General features: G+C 31.6%; 3 protein-coding genes across 4 annotated transcripts in view; 2 read left to right on the top strand and 1 right to left on the bottom strand.

Annotated features, from left to right (window-relative positions):
- LOC126744733 (lysosomal acid glucosylceramidase-like) overlaps positions 1-15,475 on the top strand; it is a 107,011-nt gene extending 91,536 nt beyond the window's left edge. The window contains exon 8 of the mRNA XM_050452267.1: positions 15,334-15,475. Within this exon, the coding sequence (XP_050308224.1) occupies positions 15,334-15,433 (100 nt within the window). The 3' untranslated portion in view covers positions 15,434-15,475. The remainder of the gene's footprint in view (positions 1-15,333) is intronic.
- LOC126744737 (oxytocin receptor-like) overlaps positions 1-22,094 on the bottom strand; it is a 504,438-nt gene that overhangs the window by 377,057 nt on the left and 105,287 nt on the right. The gene's annotated exons all lie outside the window — the stretch shown is intronic.
- LOC126744740 (uncharacterized) overlaps positions 1-22,094 on the top strand; it is a 270,706-nt gene that overhangs the window by 226,142 nt on the left and 22,470 nt on the right. The window lies entirely within an intron of this gene.

The raw sequence follows: 22,094 nt of genomic DNA, 5'->3' as shown, positions 1-22,094 counted from the left end.
TGCATGATCTGAATCAAAGAAAAAATTCGACGAAAATATTTTCCTACTTAAAAATTGTTGTTATGCGTATTTCAAGTGCTAAAAGCTTGTTGGCGTTGGTAAATACGTCAAAAAATGGAACAATCTTTTGAAGAGTATTGTAAAAATTTAAAATTTAGGAATTATGTTTAGAGAATTTACTTACGCATTAATGAGTGGTGTGTACTTTATAGACGAAACTTGCCAATAAGACTATGAGATACTAACAACTATGCGGAAGTAATGTTTCGTTTGTTTAAGAATATTCCTATAAAGAGAACGAAGGCGTTCAACTTACCGCAATTAGCAGCTTTTGTCTGTACAAGTTTCGAGAGTTTTTACACGCAGAGAATATTGGATATACTTTTAAACAGAGTGAACAAAATTTTTCAAGACAGATATATGCCTAAACAGTTAAATATTATCCCAGCAATTGAAGATCTTGGAAACCAACAATATAAGGTTTAAAGTTTTACATCTGAAGCATTCTACAATATAAATAGGACAATTAACACTTGTACGTGTGCTATTGGATTTAATGAGAAGCACTGCAAACCTTAGGCTGTTGTCATATCTAAATTCAATATATTTCAGCAATTAATGTTATATCCCCTCAAAATAAGGCCCGTCTTTTTCAATTAGCTACAGGAGCTTTATCTAATAAGAATACTTTCTTGCCTTTACTAAGAGATGAATTGAATGAAAAAATAAATAATAACTATGAGTTGATTTTGATAAATAATAGCACATCAGAATTAAATACCAAATTAAGCGTAGTAGAAACTAATGTTTCTAATGAAGTCACCAATGTCTCAAATCTCAATCAGGAATACTCAAGAATACAAGATTTAAGGACAAAGTGGAATGCGCATACATCAAACATTTTTGACCATTTAGAAAATGATCCCGAAAATTTTGTACCAGCAGTTACAGCTTATTTGGAAAATTTGGACAACTATGGATCAACTATTCCAGCTCTGTTTAGTGGACCTTATACATCATTAATAAAATTATAATATTCATAAATTAATCATTAAATATAAGGGACATTCAACCCGAACACAACGACACAAAACAGTAAGAAAAGGTGGTAAAATTTGTTTCAACCTACCGCTATAAGCAGGAACGACAGAAGGATGTAGACAGGAAAAGGAAATGATATCAGACCATGACTGCTCTTAAGCAAGGCGACTGCTAACAAAGACCCGACAAAGTATTAAAAACTTGGTGGGAATCCTGACCGGGCACAACAGTCTAAACAGGCATCTACACTTTCTTGGTATAAGAGAAAGCCCACTCTGTCCAAATTTCGGTACAGGGGAGGAAACTTCATACCACATACTAGGTATCTGTGATAGGTGGAGTTGCCTGGGAAGGAAAATTTTCGGAGCAACGACACTCCAACGGGAATATCTTAAAGATCTGGACTGGGACAACGTGCAAGCCTTTATTAAAAGTACGGGCCGACTCAGTGAAGACCGCGCATTGGGAGTGGAGGTCTAGTTTCCCCACCCTTACTACTACTACTACTACTGCTACTGCTATAAGCCGCGGAAAATCATATCTTTCTAGGAAAAGGAAAATCATAGGGAGACCATCAGTAGGTGATAAGACTGACGTCAGAAAAGCTCCTCACTCACTGGGAAAATGCGTAATACAAAATGGACGGTTGGGAGGTACCATGCAAAAGAAATAGATTAATTTTACATTTTGCCCCCGTTTGTATGTGTTAATATACATAACAATACCTATACAATGTATAATAAAAATGTATTTTAGTGATTACATTATTTGTTTAAAAGACTGCTAATAAACATTAAATAAACTTAAACCTAGAGCAAAAATTAAAAGGCATTTTATACCTATACATGTCTGTATAGGTCCGGCCGAATAGTCTGTTATTTACTTATTTAGCAGTCTCACTCGGCCGTACCCGAATGGACGGATTAACGGTTATTTAGGAATATGCGTCCGAGGCGCGGCGATTGGTCTCGAACGTCAATATCGGTAGACATGGGCACTCAATAACGACATTATTTGTGTATGTATATATGGTAAACTTTTTCATTGTGATACACTAATTAGTACGATAATAAGGCGCATTCGCCTACGAGTTAAGAATTCAAAAGCGTTTGATTTGGAGACATCTACCCACCCTTAAATTTTGGCAATAGTTTCGAAACACCTTGTACAAAAGCAAAATCAATAAATCTTCAGTCGTCCCAGTGTTGATATTCCCAATATCTGAAGCCGCCACCTATCCGACACTGCACTTTACACATGACCGGACGTCACAAACCTCTAATACATAAGTCTATAGAATTTTTGTTATAGTTGTTTGTTTATACTTAATAACGGATGGAGATAATTTTCAATCTAAACTTCTAAATTTAAATATGAAAACAATGGGAGTCTGAAAATTTGATTTCACTACTTTACCAATGTCTGCCACTTTTAAAAGCAGACCGTCAAAAATCTTAAATAAGCATCAAAACTGGCAATCCTCTTATAGGTAATTTACGTTAATATGCTTTTTTTCTTTTCTACTATTTTTCTTATATAACAATTCTTATTAAAATATCATTTACATGTACCTTATTTACGAAAATACTACGAATAAAAAGTCAATTATCTTTAATAAGGTGATGTTTAAGGTGTCATTATTTATGTAAGAAATATAGGTTACTCAATAATAAAATTCTGACCTAAATAAAAGTAATAAGTAAAAATACAATACCGTAACAAGAATTATAATAATCCTAATCTTGTAAAAGAAATAAGACGTCATGTGATAATTGGTTATCACGCTTAACCTATTCAGCTTTTGACGTAATTAATCCTCTCCATGAAATATAAATTAAGGAAACGGAAAATATATTAAGCCGAATGTTATCTCATATTATGATATATATATGTTTAATGGATAAAGATGTCGTCGATAATTGATTAAGAAAGTAATATATATTAAGTGAGTATAAATGGACCCTATAAAATAGAATCATATTTTTATCAAAATTGGATTTGTTACAAATTAATTGAACAAAAGCTTATTCAATAATACCCAGTTACTTATTTAGTTGGGTATTACGTCACTTATAGTAAAAATCAATTTAGAAAATACTATCTCATACGCTCAAATATTGAAAAGAAGAAGAAGAAGAAATTTTATTTGTGTTTAAAGTAACGTAATACCCAACTAAATAAGCAACCGATCATGAATTTGTCACAACTATACAGATTTTGCTTAATAATACCCAAGCAACACGTCATCTATCGTCACCTGTCTACCAAACCCACGAATGTGATTTTTTAAAAAATTTTTCATGGGAGCCATTTAAAGAGTAATAAGAAATTAATATTTTGATTTATATTGGTATATTTTTTTAAAGCTTAGTATATCTATATATAATTTTACTTCTAATGCTTAAAATATAAATTTATCAAAAACTTTTTTTTTATGTTAAAAAGCATGGAAGATCAAATACAGGGTGTCCATTTATAAACTGACACATTTTAACTGCTTATAAGTCGAGAACGAAAAACGACAACAATGTGCGGTTTTCACAGAACTTCATCAATATTTTTAAAGTTTTTTTTGACAGTGTTGCCAAGTTTCAAAATTTACCTGAAATAGGAGGAAAAAAAATGATGATTTTCAAAGGCCGATTTCTCAAAAATTTTAAATGTAACACCCTGTACTTTTTAATTTCACATGAAGGCCTGTTAAATCCTCATAAATTCATAATTTTTTTTACAGAGCCAATTTTAGTAAATGACACTTTTTTGAAAATTTTCCTACAATACATATTCGGTAATTGATGAACATTTTCTGGTAATTGCCTATGTATCGCTTTAGCATGATCATAAAAAAATAATTTGCGCTATCGCCATGTCTATAAAAAGTATTTATTCTACGTATTAAATTACAACTATTAACAACAATTTTAACAACAAAAAATTGAAGAAATTAATTTTAATTTAGAATATGACCCCCATTATGCTCGGAACACAAATGCAGACGGATAAATAAGTTGCCGAAGGCGTTTTAGGCATTTTAGGCATTCGCAGTGTAATTTGGTTAAAAACGTTTACTATGTTGTTGCGCAGTTCATCCAAATTTCTTGGGGTTGGATTGTAGCAACAGTCTTTTACATATCCCCATATACAAAAATCTTAATATGAATGGTTAGATCGGGAGAATAAGAGGCCCACTCGATTGGACCTGCTCGCCCTATCCATCTGTTTCCAAAAGTAATATCTAAGGAATCCCTTGCGACCCTGGAGAAGTGTGGTGATGCACTGTCTTGCTGGAAGTAGACCGTGTCTAAAATTCCTTCCTACTGAAGTTGAGGATAAAAAAATGTTTCCAACATATCGGTGTAATTGTTTCCATTCACTGTTGCTTCTTGAAAAAAAAATGGCCCATAAATTTTAGATTTCGATACTGCACACCAAACGTTCAGCTTAGAAGAATCTCTTTCAAATTCGTTATACACTCGAGGATTTTCATCTCCCCAAATTCGGCAGTTATGCTTATTTATTCGACCACTGATGTGAAATGTTGCCTCATCAGACATTATTAAATTGGTATCCGGCTCATTTCTAAAAAGATCTAGTAGTGTTTCCCACATTAAATATCTTTTTTCAAGGGCGCGATTTTCTATTTTTTGGAAAGTTTGAATTTTGTAGGGTTTAAACTTAATTATTTTTAAAATTTTATGTACTTCACTTTTTGACATATTTGTCGTTTGAGCTATCTTCCTAATAGATATTTGGTTATTGTTTAAGGACAACACTTCTTTTACCAGCAAAATATCATCCAACAGATTATCTTGTGCATTTAGGTTTGTTCTAACTTTTCTTTTAACTGTTCCCTCCTGGGAAAATTGGCGTACCCAATGAAGTATAGAATTGCGTGAAGGTGGAGCCCTTTCAAAAATTAGCCTAAATCTTCTTCTCGTCTGCGTAACTGATTTGCACTCACTAAATAATAACACGCAACGTGCTTTTTCCCGGGTGGTAAACATATTTAAACCTTTCAAAATCTTTAAAAAATGCAAAAATATATATAGAAATCAAATTATTGGGACTGCTCAACGAATGACGTTAAAAAGATTTGACAGTAGTTGAAGCCCACAAAACAAATTGTGCACCTCCTTGACAAGCTACAATTGTTATTGTTATCACTTGATATCGAGAATATAATTTAATAGGTATTTATTGTAAGAAAATTTTCAAAAAGGTGTCATTTACTAAAATTGGCTCTGTAAGAAAAATTGTGAATTTAAGACAATTTATACATTTTCGAAAAGGGGATTTAACAGGCTTTCATGTAAAATTAAAAAGTACAGGGTGTTACATTTAAAATTTTTGAGAAATCGGCCTTTGAAAATCATCATTTTTTTCCTCCAATTTCAGGTAAATTTTGAAACTTGGCAACACTGTCAAAAAAAAACTTTAAAAATATTGATGAAGTTCTGTGAAAACCGCACATTGTTTTTATTTTTCGTTCTCGACTTATAGGCAGTTAAAATGTGTCAGTTTATAAATGGACACCCTGTATTTTATAAAAAAACTAATTCGTCATATGAAAAAAATACTTTATTTTTTGCTTATACAAAAATATAATAAAAAAACTAAGCTCTTTTTACTCTTAGTCAGACTCTTTATCAAACTTGGCTTGCGGTAATTTCTCACTCTCATTTTATCAGTGTTTAAACTTCTTTAAAAGAGATGATAAATAGCAGGAATGGTGCCATCTTTGCACATTTTTTAAGTCCGCATATTTTAATTTTGTAATTGGCAAATAACTTTGGTTAGCTTTTTCTAGCAGTAGTTCTTTTTTTGGATAACATGCCTTGCTTCTTTTAGCAGCGTCCTCCAAGAAAAACGACTCTTTGAAGCTGGTTTTATAGAAAATCTTCTAAGGCTCTTTTTTCATAATCAAGCCAGCCAAATATTTCGCCAAGGAATTTTTAACTTTGTTTTTAAGGGAATATGAAATAAAATTAAGAAAATCTTCAAACATAAAATTTATTACATTAAAGGGTTTTGGATTTGTTCGCGTGTCTCTTATGAGCCTTCAGGCAAACAGGTACAAATTTTGATTTTTTTTTCACTTTTAGAAGGGATTAAATCGCATACCATCTCTAAGTCTCCTGTCTCAACAAATTTATGATCTAGCTTTTGAAGGGTTTAATGGTTTAATACATTTAAACATAAATATGAGCATAACATAACATGTAAATATAAATAGCGTTAATCGCGCATGTTCAAAATCGAAAGGACCGGAACCGCCAAAATCTTCGCGTTTTTGCGTATCAAGAAGTAACATGTTTTCACATTAGCGAAAATATGATGCTGTGTTGCCGGTTTATTTATTATTCAAGCACATTCGTAATTTCAGCAGATTAAAATAATTTTAATTTTTATATATTTGGTATGGAAAATTTCTCAGTTTCGAAAAAATTTTACATTCGTGGTTTTGGCAAACATATACTGTTAAATATAGATTTATTCAACGATTTTTTAGTAAATTTTTAGTTCTGGTATATTTATCAACCATATATGGTTAAGGTATATTTAAGGACATTTTGGCATTTAAAAAAATTGACACGGGACTTACACAAGGTACCCGGGGGTAATAAGGCCCATCTAAGAAGTTATAATTAATATCTACGAGAGAAATTTACTTTTTCAAAACTTTTATTATTATAAAGAATAGAAAAGGGTATAAACAATATAATGGTAATGTTTGATCACAAAATAATCATACTTATAAGTCGAGACGCGAACATTAAAAAAGTTGTCTTCTGGGCCTTAAAGCCTGCCAGTGCATATAATGAGGTCCATATATTTAAATGACCAAAAAACAAGTGAAACGTTTAAACGACACTAAAAAAAATAAAAAAATAAAAAGAAAATATTAAAATAATGATATCCAAACATAAATATCAAAAATGTCCTTTTGGGCCTTAATTTCTGAATTGACATATAATAAGATTTGAATGAGAAATAAAAAAAATTACAGTTTAACACAATACTGAGAGAATAAAAAATAAATGTTACACACTAAAAAAACAGTACCAAAGCTAGGTAAAATATGGTATTAGGTATAAATCTAATACTTAAAGCACAACAAATTTTCAGTATCGTCCTCAGTCAAACCAACACAATCCTCATGGATCCAAAAATCACAAGGAGCACATCGTCTCATATCTGCTACATAGTCTTCGTAGCAAATCACACAGTGCCATTCCTCGTTATGTTCTGATGCAATGAAAGACACAGATTCAGATAGCGACTTAGCGGTATTCGGTAAGGCTGGAACGTAGCCGATCGAGAGTTCTAGCCGTGACACTGGTTTCGTGGCGTCAAAATTGAAGCCGAGATTTGGTGGCGCACGCCGTACAGTGGAACGACTAAGTGGAGATACCGCGGGACCTAATATTTTACTTTAGTTTCAAATATTTTTTATTATTTATTTTATTGGAAAAATATACATCAACGGTGTTTCAAATTCGTCTACCCTCAAAATACGAAAATGGATAATTTACCCCAAAGTGGCACATTATTTACTTTTAAACGAATATGCCATATAAAAAAATATATATTATATTTTATGTGGTTTTGAAGATTATTGGAAAAAAAAAAAATTTTCAAAAACTTATTCTTGACACTTTTGTGGGTTATCTTGGTTGCTATGGGAAAGTTTTTTGCATTGCTGTATTACTTTTTCGTAAAAATGTTAATGCCGAAAACAAAATTAGGTAGGTACCTACGCCAAATTTTTGTTGCTAATTTAAAAAATCAAAAATTTGAATGATTCCGAAGATAATAAAAAAAAACCAAAAAAAAAAATTAAAATCCATTTTAATTTTTTCTGAGCTTAAAGAATGTAGCAAGAGGTAGACATTATTCTAAGTAAAATTAAGATTGTAAAATGTAAGTTAAAAATAAAATTGTTAATTTACCCACCTAATTTAAATACCGAATTTTTATTCTTTTTAAAACTCAAAGCGAGTATCAAAATAGTTTGGTAGTTTGAAATTTTAAATGCGTAATCTTAATATAAACTACAATAATAACTGCAGTAAAATATTATTTCGAATCAAGGCAAAATACGTGCCCCAGCGCGGAATTTTTGCCATCACGATGCGGTCGTCGCCTCGCATGATTTCGGCTTCTGTTGTGAGGTATCGATGGAAGCGGGGATAAGTGTCCAGGCTAGAACTATCGATCGGCTACGGCTGGAACGGGATCAAGTTGAGACTCCACCTCCTTTACAAAATACAAATCGCTTGACTTCAACTGCTTTGTAATTTATAGCTTTACGTCTTGGAGCAGATTTTTTTTTCACTAGATCTGGTGTTAATAACACTTCCGCGAAGGAATTCTTCAAAGGGATTATTTTTTTACGCAATTCACTTAAAGGCAGGCAGTCATCTGAGTCATATTCGGAATCATCGGCGGCGGCGGTCGTCTCCTGGTAAGGTTGCTCAGTTACAAGACTTGGGGCAAATGCTTCAATGGGAAGAATATCCTTATCGTAAGGGCATATCCCCGTAGCTCGAAAGCCGCTTGTAATATTTCCAGTGGATATTGCTTTCTGCCATGTAGGTGTAAAAACTTCAGAAAATCTTTCCATGTTTAAATCACGCGTAGGATGTTTATTCCAGTACTTTAATAATTCATCGTCCCAATAAGCTTCAAATGCTCGAAATATAGCTTTGTCCATCGGCTGAAGCTCATGGGTGGTGTTACTCGGCAGGCAATATATAAGTGAATGTCATGAGCTTGTGCTTTCTCAGCAATGCTAATATCCAAATGGCATTTGGCCCCATCAAAAATTAAAATTACTGGCGGAGGCGACATGTATTCAATGAAATGGTCTAGCCACTTATCAAACGTTTCTATCGTCATGCTCCCTTTAGGAGTCATCATAACTTTTGAGCCAGCCGGTAAGCCATCTGAGTAGGGTGGCTTCATTCTCTTGCCCTTAAAAAGAATGGCAGGCGGTATGGCATGTCCGAAAGCATTAGCGCAAGCGACAATAGTTGCGTTTTCGGCGTGTTCATGAGAAATGAAATGCACTCGTTTTGCTCCTTTGGCTGCTAGAACGTTTTGTTGGTGGTGAAGAGTCAAGCGACAACCCTTCTCGTCCATATTATAAATGTTTTGTTGTTTATTTTTCAACTGAGTGCACTTCAACAAATCTCCTAGTTTTTTGAAACGATCTTCTACGATAAAACGATTTAATTTTTGAGCTCTCCCTACCAGCGATACGTTTTTCCTGATTGAAGCCATGCTTAATTTTCTTTTGCTCAACATACCTCAACACAGACCTTCTTAATGCTTTTGGTGTAAGCGGAAAACCTTTATAGGCTAGCCGAATTATTTTATTCTCAAGATCAGTCTCTTCATTATCTTATCATTTAATTTTCATCATAATTAGGTTCCTAAGTGTTCTTCTGGGTATTCCGCATTTTTGTTTCACCCAGCGCTGAGATTTTCCCTCGCTAATATAATTTAATGCCTCTCTCATCATCTTTTCATCCCAATTTGCTCTTATCCCTCTGCCTTTTTTACCCATCTTCTGTAAAAGAATAAATAAATCTAATGAATACGTGTATTTATGGCGGCAAAAAATAAAGCGCAAGCCTTTTTTTAATGCTTTGCCGAAAATAAGGCCCGGGCCTTATAACCTGTAGCACAATAAAATTTATTTTAAGGTTATGAAACAACAAATGAAACGCTGTATAAAATGAAACTATCAAATACATAGATTATCATGCATATATAATAAAAAACCTACGCATTATTAAAACAATTTAATTTGCTAACTTACCGGTCGAAATTCTTATAAAATATAGCACAGCGAAACGTGACACCATAGAACAAGCTAGGAGGTTCATAACCATAGAACAGAATTACATTTCCGGCCACAGTAATACCAAATATTATTAACAGATGGCGATTTATATATTTTAGGCGCTTTCCATCGGGCAAACCAGCGTTGGGTCTTAATATCTGGTGGGCCTTATTACCGCCTGTTAATTCTAAGATAATTATTCTCTGATAATCTAAAAATTACTGTTTTTCGTTTATATTATCCAATCTAATAATGCTCTTTTTATAGTAAATATTTATATATAAAATTATATCAAATTTCAATAAACAGTGTTATTAAATTAAATACTTCATACATATTTTCTGCAAAAACATGTTTTTTCATCAACACAACCCTTAACTTCTCACCCACCCCAAATATTTATCCAGTAAGAATTTTTTTTTTAAAAATCACTGTTTATCACCTGTCTATAATATCCATTCTAATCTGTTTTTGTATTATATCTTAAATAATATACATGTCGGAGGATTCTCTGAGGGTTTGTCAGCCATAATCGAAACACACTGTCTTTGCACAAAACTTTATTAACTAAGTATCTACTATGAAGTCATAAACTAACTATCCACGAATAATAATTATTCCAAATAAACAAAATACAGTTGTAAAAATACTAAAATATATAGAAAAAGATTGGCTTATCGCTAAACGCGGTGATCTCGACGGTAATGCCAAATCGTGACTGCCTCAGTCCCGTGTGTGCAAGCAGCACTCCCATCACTTCGGTACTTCCCCGAGAATAGATTCGGCATTCTCCGCGATTCCACCCAAGCTTGATAAGGCTTGACTTTTAGCACTACGACATACATATACATAATTATATCAAATTTAAATAATCAAACTGTGTTATTTGATAGGATATTAACGACGAACCAGTTGTTATTCATGCGTATTATTTTAGAAAATAATTTCTTACTGGTAAGTTGTGTGGTTTGAGTGGCGGGGTAAGGGTATGGTTAATGAAAAACGTTTTTTCTTTGCAAATAATTACCTAGAAGAAAAATACCTTTTAAGAAAATTATAGGTGATAAAAAAATGTATAATTTTTGTATCTATACTTTTCTCACATATCCTTAAAGTTTTCGAGTAAAACGTGAGAAAATCCTATTCTTTTTCTCGAGACTAAGGCGTATTGTCCTAAAAATGTCAGTATTTGTACCATTTTTTATCGCACATAAATGGAATTTTAGTTTTTTAAAATAAGTCAATAAGTTGATAAAATAAAATTTCAGTTTTTCTTGGTTCTAGATAACTTTTCGTTATTTAGGTTCAAAAATATAGTTTTTATATTAAAATAATAATAATAATAATAGTAATATTCTTTATTTAGCACTTGGCTAATACATTCAATTTGCTAAATTTAGTAGTATAAAAAATAAGTAAAACCTATAGTAATACATAAACTGTAAATCACATAACGCTATTTCTAAATAAATGTTTTTTAACATTCTTATTAAATAACCTTAAATTACTTGCGTTCTTGATTTCTAATGGAAGAGAGTTAAAAGCTTGCAACCCTTCAAAAAACAATGATTTTTGCAATAAAGTTGATCTAACTCTTGATATATGATAATCATTTCTTGACCTTATATTATATTGTTGAAAGTTGGATCTTTTCTCTAAAAAATGTTGCAGATATGATGGCATAAATCCATGCTCTATTTTATAAATTAAAATTAAATTTGCCTTAAGAATATTTTGCTTTACAGGAAGCCATTTTAATATTTGAAGCATCTGATTGATAGGTGTATATTTATTACCGTTAATAATAATTCGCATTACTTTATTTTGTTGAAGTTGTAACTGATTTATATATTCCTGAGAGCATGATATAAGTAACGAGGAACAGTAATTAAAGTGCGGCAAAATAATTGAATTGTATACTAACATTTTAGTCCATTGAGACAAGCAATTAGAAATTCTCCTAAAAAACCCAACTTTCTTGGCAATCTTTTTAGAAATATAATTTACATGACCATAAAAATTTAACTGTTGATCTAAGAGTACTCCTAAATATTTTATTTCACTGACAAATTGAATTTTTGACTTATTAATTTCAATATTTAAACCTTGATCTAAAAATTTTTTACAATTTGCTTTGGTACCTATTAGCATACACTTTGTTTTTGATTCGTTTAGTTTTAATTTATTTTTACAAAGCCATTGATACAAAATATTCAATTCTGAATTTAAAATATTTGTAGCTTCCTTGTAATTTTTACCTGACACACAAATTACTGTATCATCTGCAAATAAATTTACGAAAGAGTTTTGTAAAACAGTATAGATATCGTTTATATATATAACGAACAACAGCGGTCCAAGAACACTACCCTGTGGTACACCTACGATACTTTATATTTTATTTGAAAACTTTTGTCCTATATATACTCTATTATACCTCTTATCCAGGTAATTTTTAATCCAGTCCAAAGCTCTATTACATACACCATAATATAACAGTTTTTTAAGAAGAATATTACGGTCTAATGTCTCAAAAGCACGTTGAAGATCCACAAATACACTAATAACTAATTTGTCTTCGTTAATGTCTTTTCGCCATGTCCCACACACATACTGAAGAGCAGATTCACAAGAGTGATTATTCCTAAACCCTGACTGTCCAATATATAACAGTTTATGTTGTTCAAAGTATTGTCTCAACTGCTGGCATAAAATTGTCTCTATAATTTTATCAATGACAGGCAATAAATTTATTGGTCGAAAATATGCAGGAATCTTTGGAGTGGTTACCTTTGGTATTGGAATCATTACACTAGTTTTTAAATCACTTGGAATTATGCTAGTTGATAGGCATGAATTAACTAAATGCAATAAAGGGTATCCAATGACACTAAATAAATCTTTTACCAATTTCACACTAAGCACATTATCACTAGTTTTTTTATTTTTTAATCCAAAAACTGTCTTTTTCAATTGTGACAGATTGACATTTTTAAAATGTGAAATTTGTATATTCGGAGAATTAGTTGTATTACAAGCCCATTCTATTGTTTCAATACTTGCAGCAATATCTTGTAAGCTATCTGAATAAAATTGATTAAAGTTTTCCTCTATACTACCTGTATATGTCCCAAAATCAACATCCATATAATCAACAGATTGTTTGTTATTTCCCAGTAAACCTTTTAAGGTCCTCCACATATTGCGACTATCACCTTTACATTGATCAATTTTATTATCATAATATTTGGTTTTTTCAATACGCATTACCGAGGTTACTTTTTTTCTGAGTTTTTGATAGCTTTTCCAGTCACAATCGGTTTTTGTAAAGCAAAATGTTCTATAAGCCAAGTTTCTTTCCCGTTGAACCTCTTGAACCGCCGCATTAATCCATGGATATTTTTTTACAGAATATCTGTTTTCAGGCGCAAACTTATCTAAAGCTGTTTGGATTATGCTTATAAAATCATTATATACAATATTTACATCTGTCGAGGTGTAATTCCAATTCGCGCCCACCAGTTCCTCATTTATTTGGTTAATAGTCTCACGATTTATAGTTCTTTTCGAAGTATACAGCTTATTATGCCTGAAAGAATCACTGCAATTTTGTACTCCAATAATTTTATGGTCAGTTATTACAGGAAAATTTCTCTGTATTTCTATGGCTTTAAACTCATTTGTATAGATATGATCAATGAGCGTAGATGATGTGTTTGTGATTCTTGTAGGGGCTTTAACAATCTGCTTAAGGCCACTAGTTTCTGCAATACTTTTCAATCGCTTTGCTTCATTGTTTTCTTTTAAGAGGTCTATATTAAGGTCACCCAAAATAAATGTTTTCTGCTGATGTATTAGATCCTCATTTAATTTTTGTTCAAAGTAGTTTAAGAACTGTCTGCAATTTGAATTAGGTGACCTATATATCGATCCTATCAACAATGTCTCTTTTCCCACATGTAAAACGATCCAGAGAGCCCAATATTCATAGTCCATTGCATCGTTCCATATAACAGAATGGGTTGCAACATTCTTAATATAAATTATAGTACCACCGGTTCGTCGACTATTCGAATAGCATATTGTTGCAGTATACCCTGGTATGTCCACTTCTTTCTGTTCTATGTCAGAAGTTAGATGTGTCTCACTAATGCATACTACTAGAGGGCTGCTGTTATATAATAGATCTTTTATTTCTTGAAAGTGCGAAAAAAGGCTTTGAGCATTAATATGGAGAATTAGGTCATTTATATTATGATTAGAAAGTGGCTGCTTTAGTTGCTATATATACCTTGTTTTAGATTTCACTCTTTCTTGAGCCTTCAAATAGCAAGGACAGTTTTTGTCAAAAACAGTGTGTTTGAAATTAATATTAGCAATTTTCAATTAGCAATTTTCAAAATGGTCAAGGTATATTTATTAAACTGTAGAGTATACGTATATCGTATACTATTTTGTTTACAAAAGGGGAAAATTTCTACATTTACAAAAATTGACAACAGATTTACATATCTAATGTTTAGACTCGGTCATTACACCTTAAATATGTGATAAATTGACCCCGATATCGTCAATCACTATGTATCTTACAATATAGTTTTCAAACAAATCTCATCTTCTAGTGTAATAATGGAATATCATAAACAAAGAAATCTAGAAAAATATAGGAAATGTATTAACGTGTATGAAACACAATAATTATACCAAATAAGATATACGAATAGAAAAAAATCAAGAATACAAATTTGTTCAAAACTAAACAAGGATTTAAAAACTATTTACGATAAACTCCTTATGGACGACACTTGTAAAAATAATGTTTTTTATTGTATGTCAAGCAATGCCCCCTGATGCATAAAACACATCTGCAAAATTAAAACAGAATAGTTTAACGCCCCATAGATCTGAAAGTAAGACGTTTAGAACATACATTCGTATGTAAAATCAAATTTTTTGTTGGAGAATCACCCTGTAAAGTTTGTCGGTAGAGTTCCTGGATATATAATTTACCACAATTTAAGCTTCAATAGATACCTTTATTAAAAATTCCATATCAACAATTATTTGACGATTAAAATTAAGGTTTTATACTGGTTTTCTATAACTAAATATTCAACGTTTCATTGATGGTGAGTATATTTATTTAAAAGATCATTCCATTAAATGCATTTTATAAACGTCTACCTAACTTTTATGAAATTATAATTGTTTATTATTACGATTTCTTGTTAAACGTGAATAACATAAATATAATATGAATTTCCTTAACGAGTATCTGACGGACATTTTATCCAATATTTATAGTTGAAGTTCAACCAAAAATTTACACCTTGGGTAGACAAATCTTATTTTTTTTAAATATTTTTATATTGAATTATGAAGTTATAAAAAACGTTTCAAACATTCCTCTGCTTTTAATAATGAGTTTTTTTTTTATTTTTTAGGTCAGGCAGCAGCAAAACCATAAAAGTTAATATCTTGGGTTCCACGCAGATTTTATCTTTAGATGGCAACTCTCTAAATACCCTTTTATATACTGTATAAATGTTTTTGGTGAAAAATAAAAAATAATATTTGTTTTCATTATATAGCGTATAGCATTCGACATCCCTTTTTTCAGCTATTGTAAGTTTCAAGAAAAAAGACAATTTTGTTTTTTTCTAAATTGTCCAAGTTTATTGACTTTTTTCTAATTTTTTTTTAATACCAACATAAATCATGACAATTTTGTCGCCTACATTTCAAGCCTAAATTAGTCCAAATCAAATAAAAAATGCAAAAATTATAATATGTAATGTCAACACAAATGATTTTGCAGTTTTTGAAACAAATATATAAATTAGTGCTACTGAATTAAATTCTTCGTTCATATTTTGAATTTGGAAACAAAGCAAGCAACAAATTGCAATTATAAATGCCTGTATATACCTCGTGCAGTTGTTCGTATTCGTGGATTTACCTCGAAGTGGAAAATACTTCTCTTAAAGAAGAAATTGAAAACTATGAAATAAAAAGCAAAAAGAAAAATATTATTGTTTTTGGCATTAATAAGGAAGTAGTTTACAATGTCTCTAAACTTTGTCAAGATCTGAATCAGGTACTAGGAACAGACATATCCGAACGAGATATAAGCGATGTATATTTGTTAGGAAAATCCGAAAATAGTCCTATCAAAATCGAGTTTGTAAGTTTTTTAAGAAAAAAGCATATACTGGTTAATCTCAAGAAACTAAAAGGAACAAAAATTGGGATTTCGGATGATCTGACCAAAAATCAACAGGAGGACTTGAGAAAATTAAGAAACTATTTAAAAATTATAAGGAATCAACAACCAGATGAAAGCAGTTACATAAGAAGATTTAAACTTTACATTAAATACGTAGGATATACTGCAAAACAACTGGATGAAGGCGAATATGTCGTTTTAGATCGACGTCCCAATAGTGCTCCAGCTACCCCAACAGTAAGTAGAGATTTGGATGAAGCATTTGAAGACACAGTACAACACAATAATAAAGACAAGGCGGAGGAAGATATACAGATCCACCAGCAGCAACAGGAGAATCGAGTCAGGAAAAATGAAGGAAACAAAATAATCACAAATCACAAAGAATCCACAAATAATTCTACTAGCAACCAAGAAACACCGAAGAACATATCAAGTAAAAAGCCTTTAACTAAAACCAAAACTTCGTCGTTATCTGATGCAAATAGAATTAAAACAAGGTCTAAAAACTAATCGGGTAAGCGCACAATAACAAACAAAAAAAAAAAGTGTAAAATTTTAGTAGGTAATTTAGTAAATATTAAATATAGTTTTTAGTTTAAATTAATTACAAAAGAAAAATGGATCCATATATATTAAACTTTGAAGCTAACGAGTATAAAACCATATTGTGCAGTGATTTAAACAGTATTAACTCAAAATGTTTTAATCATAATTCCATAAAAATATTTCAACTAAATATCTGTAGTGCTGTTAAAAATCTTGATAATTTATTGCTCTTATTGTCACAGATTAGGTAAATTTTGATATCATAGTATTGACAGAAACTTTTCAGATATTGAACAGAGATATTTTAAATATTTCAGGATATGATTTGCTTTACAATCATGGCAATATTAATAAAAATGACGGTGTTCTTGTATACATTAGTCAAAAGTTCAGTTATAAATATGAAATAAAAAAATTGTCAAATATAAATTTTATTGATATTGTTCTAACTCAACAAAAAATGAATCTTTTAAAATTACTGCTATATACAGACCACCGTCCACAGATGCTGACGTTTTTAATGCAGACTTGCTTCATTATTTATCTGAGTTGCCTAGGTTGGATGTTCACGTTATTTGTGGGGATATTAATATTAATATCCTAAAGGAAAAACAAGATTTAAATCATGTTCAAGAATATCTTAACCTTCTTAATGCAAACTCCTATGTTTCGTACGTAAATAATGTTTGCACTTGGGAGAGAAATTTACAGAAATCCTGTCTAGACCACTACTTTGTTAAATCCGGAAATTCTGAAAATATTAAAGCTTATTTGTTAAATTACAAGATAATGGATCATTATCCAACTATCATTGAAATAGGAGATCAGAACAATTTATGTAGAAATTGTCCAAATAAAATCATTAAAGAATACATTAATTATGGAAAATTGATACAAGACTCCTTTTTAATAGACTGGAATTATTTTTACTCTTGTAAGGACTTAGATGAAATGACGAACATTTTTATAAATAACATAATAAAAATCATGCAAAAAAATACAAAAAACGTTAAAATAAACAAAAAAAAATTCCAAGGAAGGGTTGGATTAGTCCAAGCCTACTAAATGCCATTAATAGTAAAAATGTACTACATCAAGACTTAAAAAAATCTCCTAACAATTTAACTCTAAAACAAAATTACAACATGTGTAAAAGAAGTCTTGCAAAATCCATCGCCGCCTCAAAAAACAATATTTTGAAAAACTCCTAAGTAACCAACAAAACACCAAATGCCTATGGGATTCAGTCAATAAAATTTGTAACAAAAACCAAAAAAATCAGGAAATTGGAAAAATAAATACAAAAAATAAAATTATATCTGATAAAAAAAAAATAGCCGACGTATTTAATAAACACTATTGCTCAGTAGGGGAAAACTATGCCAAAAAAATTAAAAAACCTAAAAATTTTATTGTCAACGAACCTGAAATAGCAAACAATATGTTTCTTAATTTTGTTACTGAACAAGAAATATTAAAGATTATAAAAAAATTAAAGACAAAAAAATCCCCCGGTTTTGATGGTATACGTACTGAAATCTTAAAATTAATAGACAGTCAAATCTCATACCCATTAGCATTTTTAATAAATAAATGTATAAAAAAGGGATATTTTCTAAAACCATTAAAAATAGGTATTATTTCTTCTTTGCTAAAATCTGGAAGTAGACTGGATATTATAAACTACAGACCAATTTCGCTGTTAAGAAACATAGCAAAAATTTTTGAAAAAGTGCTAAAAAGTAGAATCATGAAATTCTTAAAAAAATACAAATTGATATCCGAGAATCAGTATGGGTTCATGGAGGGTAGATCGACGGAGGATGCAATTGCTGGGCTCACATCACAAATATATAAAAATCTTGATGAAAGCAGCCCGACATTGTGTATCTTTGTTGATCTGGCCAGGGCGTTCGATACAGTTTCGCACTCCTTGCTCTTAGAAAAAATCAAAAGATATGGCCTTAGAGGAAAAATATTTGATATCATAAAGAGCTACTTATGTGATAGAATACAATATACAAAAATCGGTGGAGTAATGAGTGAGGCTGGGTCGATAACCTGTGGCGTTCCTCAGGGGACTGTTTTGGGACCACTACTGTTTGTTTTGTATATAAATGGCTTACTTAAACTGAACATTAATGGTAAAACTATATCACTTGCTTATGATACTGCTATTTTGTTTAAGGGAGAAACATGGGAGGAATTAAAAATTCAAGCAGAAAGGGATTTTTCGCTAGTTAAAAAATGGGTTGATTTTAACTTATTAACTGTAAATCTTGAGAAAACCAAATGCATATTATTCTCTCCCAATGATAAAACAATAAACTGTCGAGGCATAATAGTGGATAATCAAACAATACCTGCGACAAAGACTATAAAATATTTAGGAATTATTATAGACAACAACCTCCGATGGGACCATCACATCAAATATGTTGTTCAAAAGATTAGATGTGTCATGCCAAAATTAAACTATTTGAAAGACTTCTTATCAAAGAATCAATTAAAAACTCTATATTTTTCATTAGTGCAGTCACTATGGAATAATTGGTTGGGGAGGAGTGCTAAACTCACATGTTACAAGTTTAGAAATAACTCAAAAATGGGCACTTAAAATTGTATTTAACAAAAGTAGGTTTTTTCCATCGGATACATTATATGGCATAAGTGGTGTCATGGATATTAGACAGCTTTTCTGTTATAGAATGCTCTTAAGATCGTTTAAGAAACCTCAAGAAAGTTTAGTTTCAAACGAAATAAACTATAATTTAAGGTCTTCAAATAAAGTTATTATTCCAAAATGCAAAAAAATGTGCGGACAGAGAAGCTGGCTATACCTAACTCCAAGACTATATAATAAAATCCCTGATGATATTAAATGTTGTGAAAGTTTTATTAGTTTTAAAAGAAAAGTTTCAGACTGGTTACTGAGGGTACTATCGCGAGAGGATTTAAACAGTTTTGTGAACCAAAAAGAAAACAAATATTAAATTATATACCCAAAGACTTATATTGAAGTGAAAAAGTGTAAGAAAGTATCACACAAAAAGCAAAATGATTTTTGCATTTTCGACAATACTTATAAACGTTTATTACGGTAAATTTATGGTAAAATATGTATTAATATCGAGATTAGTATTGAATTAAAATTGTATTTTACATTTGTTTAATAAACGTCCTATATATAAAAGATGACACCAAAAATTAAAAACGAAAAAGAAGATGCACTAAAAAAATTAACAACTGGTTTTAATAAAATAATGGGAACAAATCTAGACACAAAACAAATTTTGAAAAAGTTTAATAACATGAAAACAAAAGTTAAGAAAATAGTTGACTTAAAAAAAAACTGGAAATAAAAGAATTGTACTGACGTAATGGCAAAAAAAATTCAAAAAAAATATTGTTGAGGAAATTTAGATATTAAGTTAACTTGTTAAACTAGTATAAAGTAGATTCAGGAATAGGTTAGATTAGTGCAGTGAGAAGGTAAAATGTGTCGTGGTGCGCGTATCGCAGTGTCCTCTCGTGTAGTCCTCTAGGTAACAACAACCCGGGTAAAGAAAGTTTTAATTTTAGTGTAAGAGTTTGGTGACATATTGATGGTATTGAATTGGTTCAGGGTAGATCGCAATTCAATAGGGGGGCTATGTAACATGTGTCCCCTAATTATCGGATACAGCGGCAACATGGTTGCGCCGTATGTTGCGAGTGTTCGGGGAAGAAGAGCGAGATACGATCGAGAGACGACGAGCTGGGAGGGAAACAGGCAGAAAGCTGTTGACTGCGAGAGGTTTCGCGTCAGGGACCCAACTGTTTTTGGGTTGTTCACCTGTTTGTGAACTGGTTTGAGACTCGGGGAAATATAGAAGGCGTCGCCGTCATTAAAGTATAAACTCGTCGTTGGTTCGAGATTGGCGTTATTGGCTTAGCACATCTATTTTCTGTGGGAGTTAAACCTGGGAGCCTGGAGGAAAGTGAGAGTGAGACAAAACAATGACTTGGGACTTGTAAGGTTAGTGTTAGAATTACAGTTGAGACGCTCATAGTTTTAAGGATTACCTTTAATTAGTTTTCGTTAATAAAACTTTACCTGAACTGATGACTGTTTATTTATAAAATTATACACCCACCGCTCTGAAGTGTAAGGAGTCAATTGCATTTGGCGCTCAACTAGAGGCAGTTTTTTCCAAAATAAACAGTTTGAGGTTATTGTTGTCATACAATTTATTTTATGTACAGTTATTTTCGCTGCTAAAAGCGTCTACCTGTAATACCTATAAAAAAAAATAGTTTAATTTTGCATGCCTAGAATAGGAAAGTGTATTGTAGAGATGTCGCGTTCAGATTTGTCTGGGGTAGCTGAGGATGAGGGCGATACCGAGGGCAATAACCCTAGATTATTGTCTGATGTTGTAGAGAATTTAAGCAGGGGTATTACGGATGCTTTGAGGGCTTGTTTCCAAGATTTTCAACGAGATTTAAGTAGTAGTATTTGTAAAAACTTGGATCAGAATTTTGCTAATATGAGTCTAAGTTTAAAAACAGATTTGGGCGAACCTAAGCAAAATACAGAGGAGTTGAATCAGTTAAATATCTCTCAGGGCTCAACATGTCACGAATCTTCCTTTAACAGAGGGTATATTTCGGTTTGGAAAGATTTAGGGGGGCAAAATTTGTTCTTTTCACCAGGTGGTTCATTGCACCCGGTTGTTTTTATAAAAAAATTAAATAAATTGTTTCAAGAAGCCGGTGTTCCTCACGAAAAAAAGTTGTGGTTTGCTGTTAATGCTGTGAGGGGTTCTGCCTTGGATTGGGTGGAAATAAAAAAGTTTAATGATTTTAATGAATTTGAGAGTGCCTTTTTACAACGTTATTGGGGGGTGGGAAAAAGAGAGGGAAACGTTGGCCAGGATTAAATACGGTGCTTATGAACAGGGTTCGAAGGCAGATTATTTTTTTAAAATTATTAAAAAAGCGGGATATTTAACCCAATCTTTTACAGAGACAGAAATTATTGATATGATTGTAAGACATTTTTCACCTGAAATAAGGCGTGGCATTTTAAATTTGGGTTTAAAGACGATAGATGAGGTAGAGATTTATTTAAGGCGGGTTGATTCTACTTACGAACCCAATAACGGGGTTTCCCAAAGGGAAAGAGTCGGGTTTAATAGAAATTCGGGAAATTCAGCATACCGATCGAATAATTTTCAGGATAGGACCGAGTCTCGTAGGAATAATCGATCAGACAATCGGCCCCCTGAAAATCGAAATGAACATTCCGGTACAATAAATACAATTTTTAACAGGGACATGTCCGAAGATTTGTTGAGTGAGGAAGAGAGCAATACTCCGAAAATGGTGACGTCACCCACAGTAGGTCTGGAAGTTGAGGGACATGTGGTAACTGGTTTGGTGGATTCG

This window comes from Anthonomus grandis, chromosome 14 (genome assembly GCF_022605725.1).
Source record: "Anthonomus grandis grandis chromosome 14, icAntGran1.3, whole genome shotgun sequence".
NCBI lineage: Eukaryota > Metazoa > Arthropoda > Insecta > Coleoptera > Curculionidae > Anthonomus > Anthonomus grandis.
The sequence above is the reverse complement of the archived record's forward strand: the minus strand, read 5'-3'. Positions and strand labels throughout refer to the sequence as shown.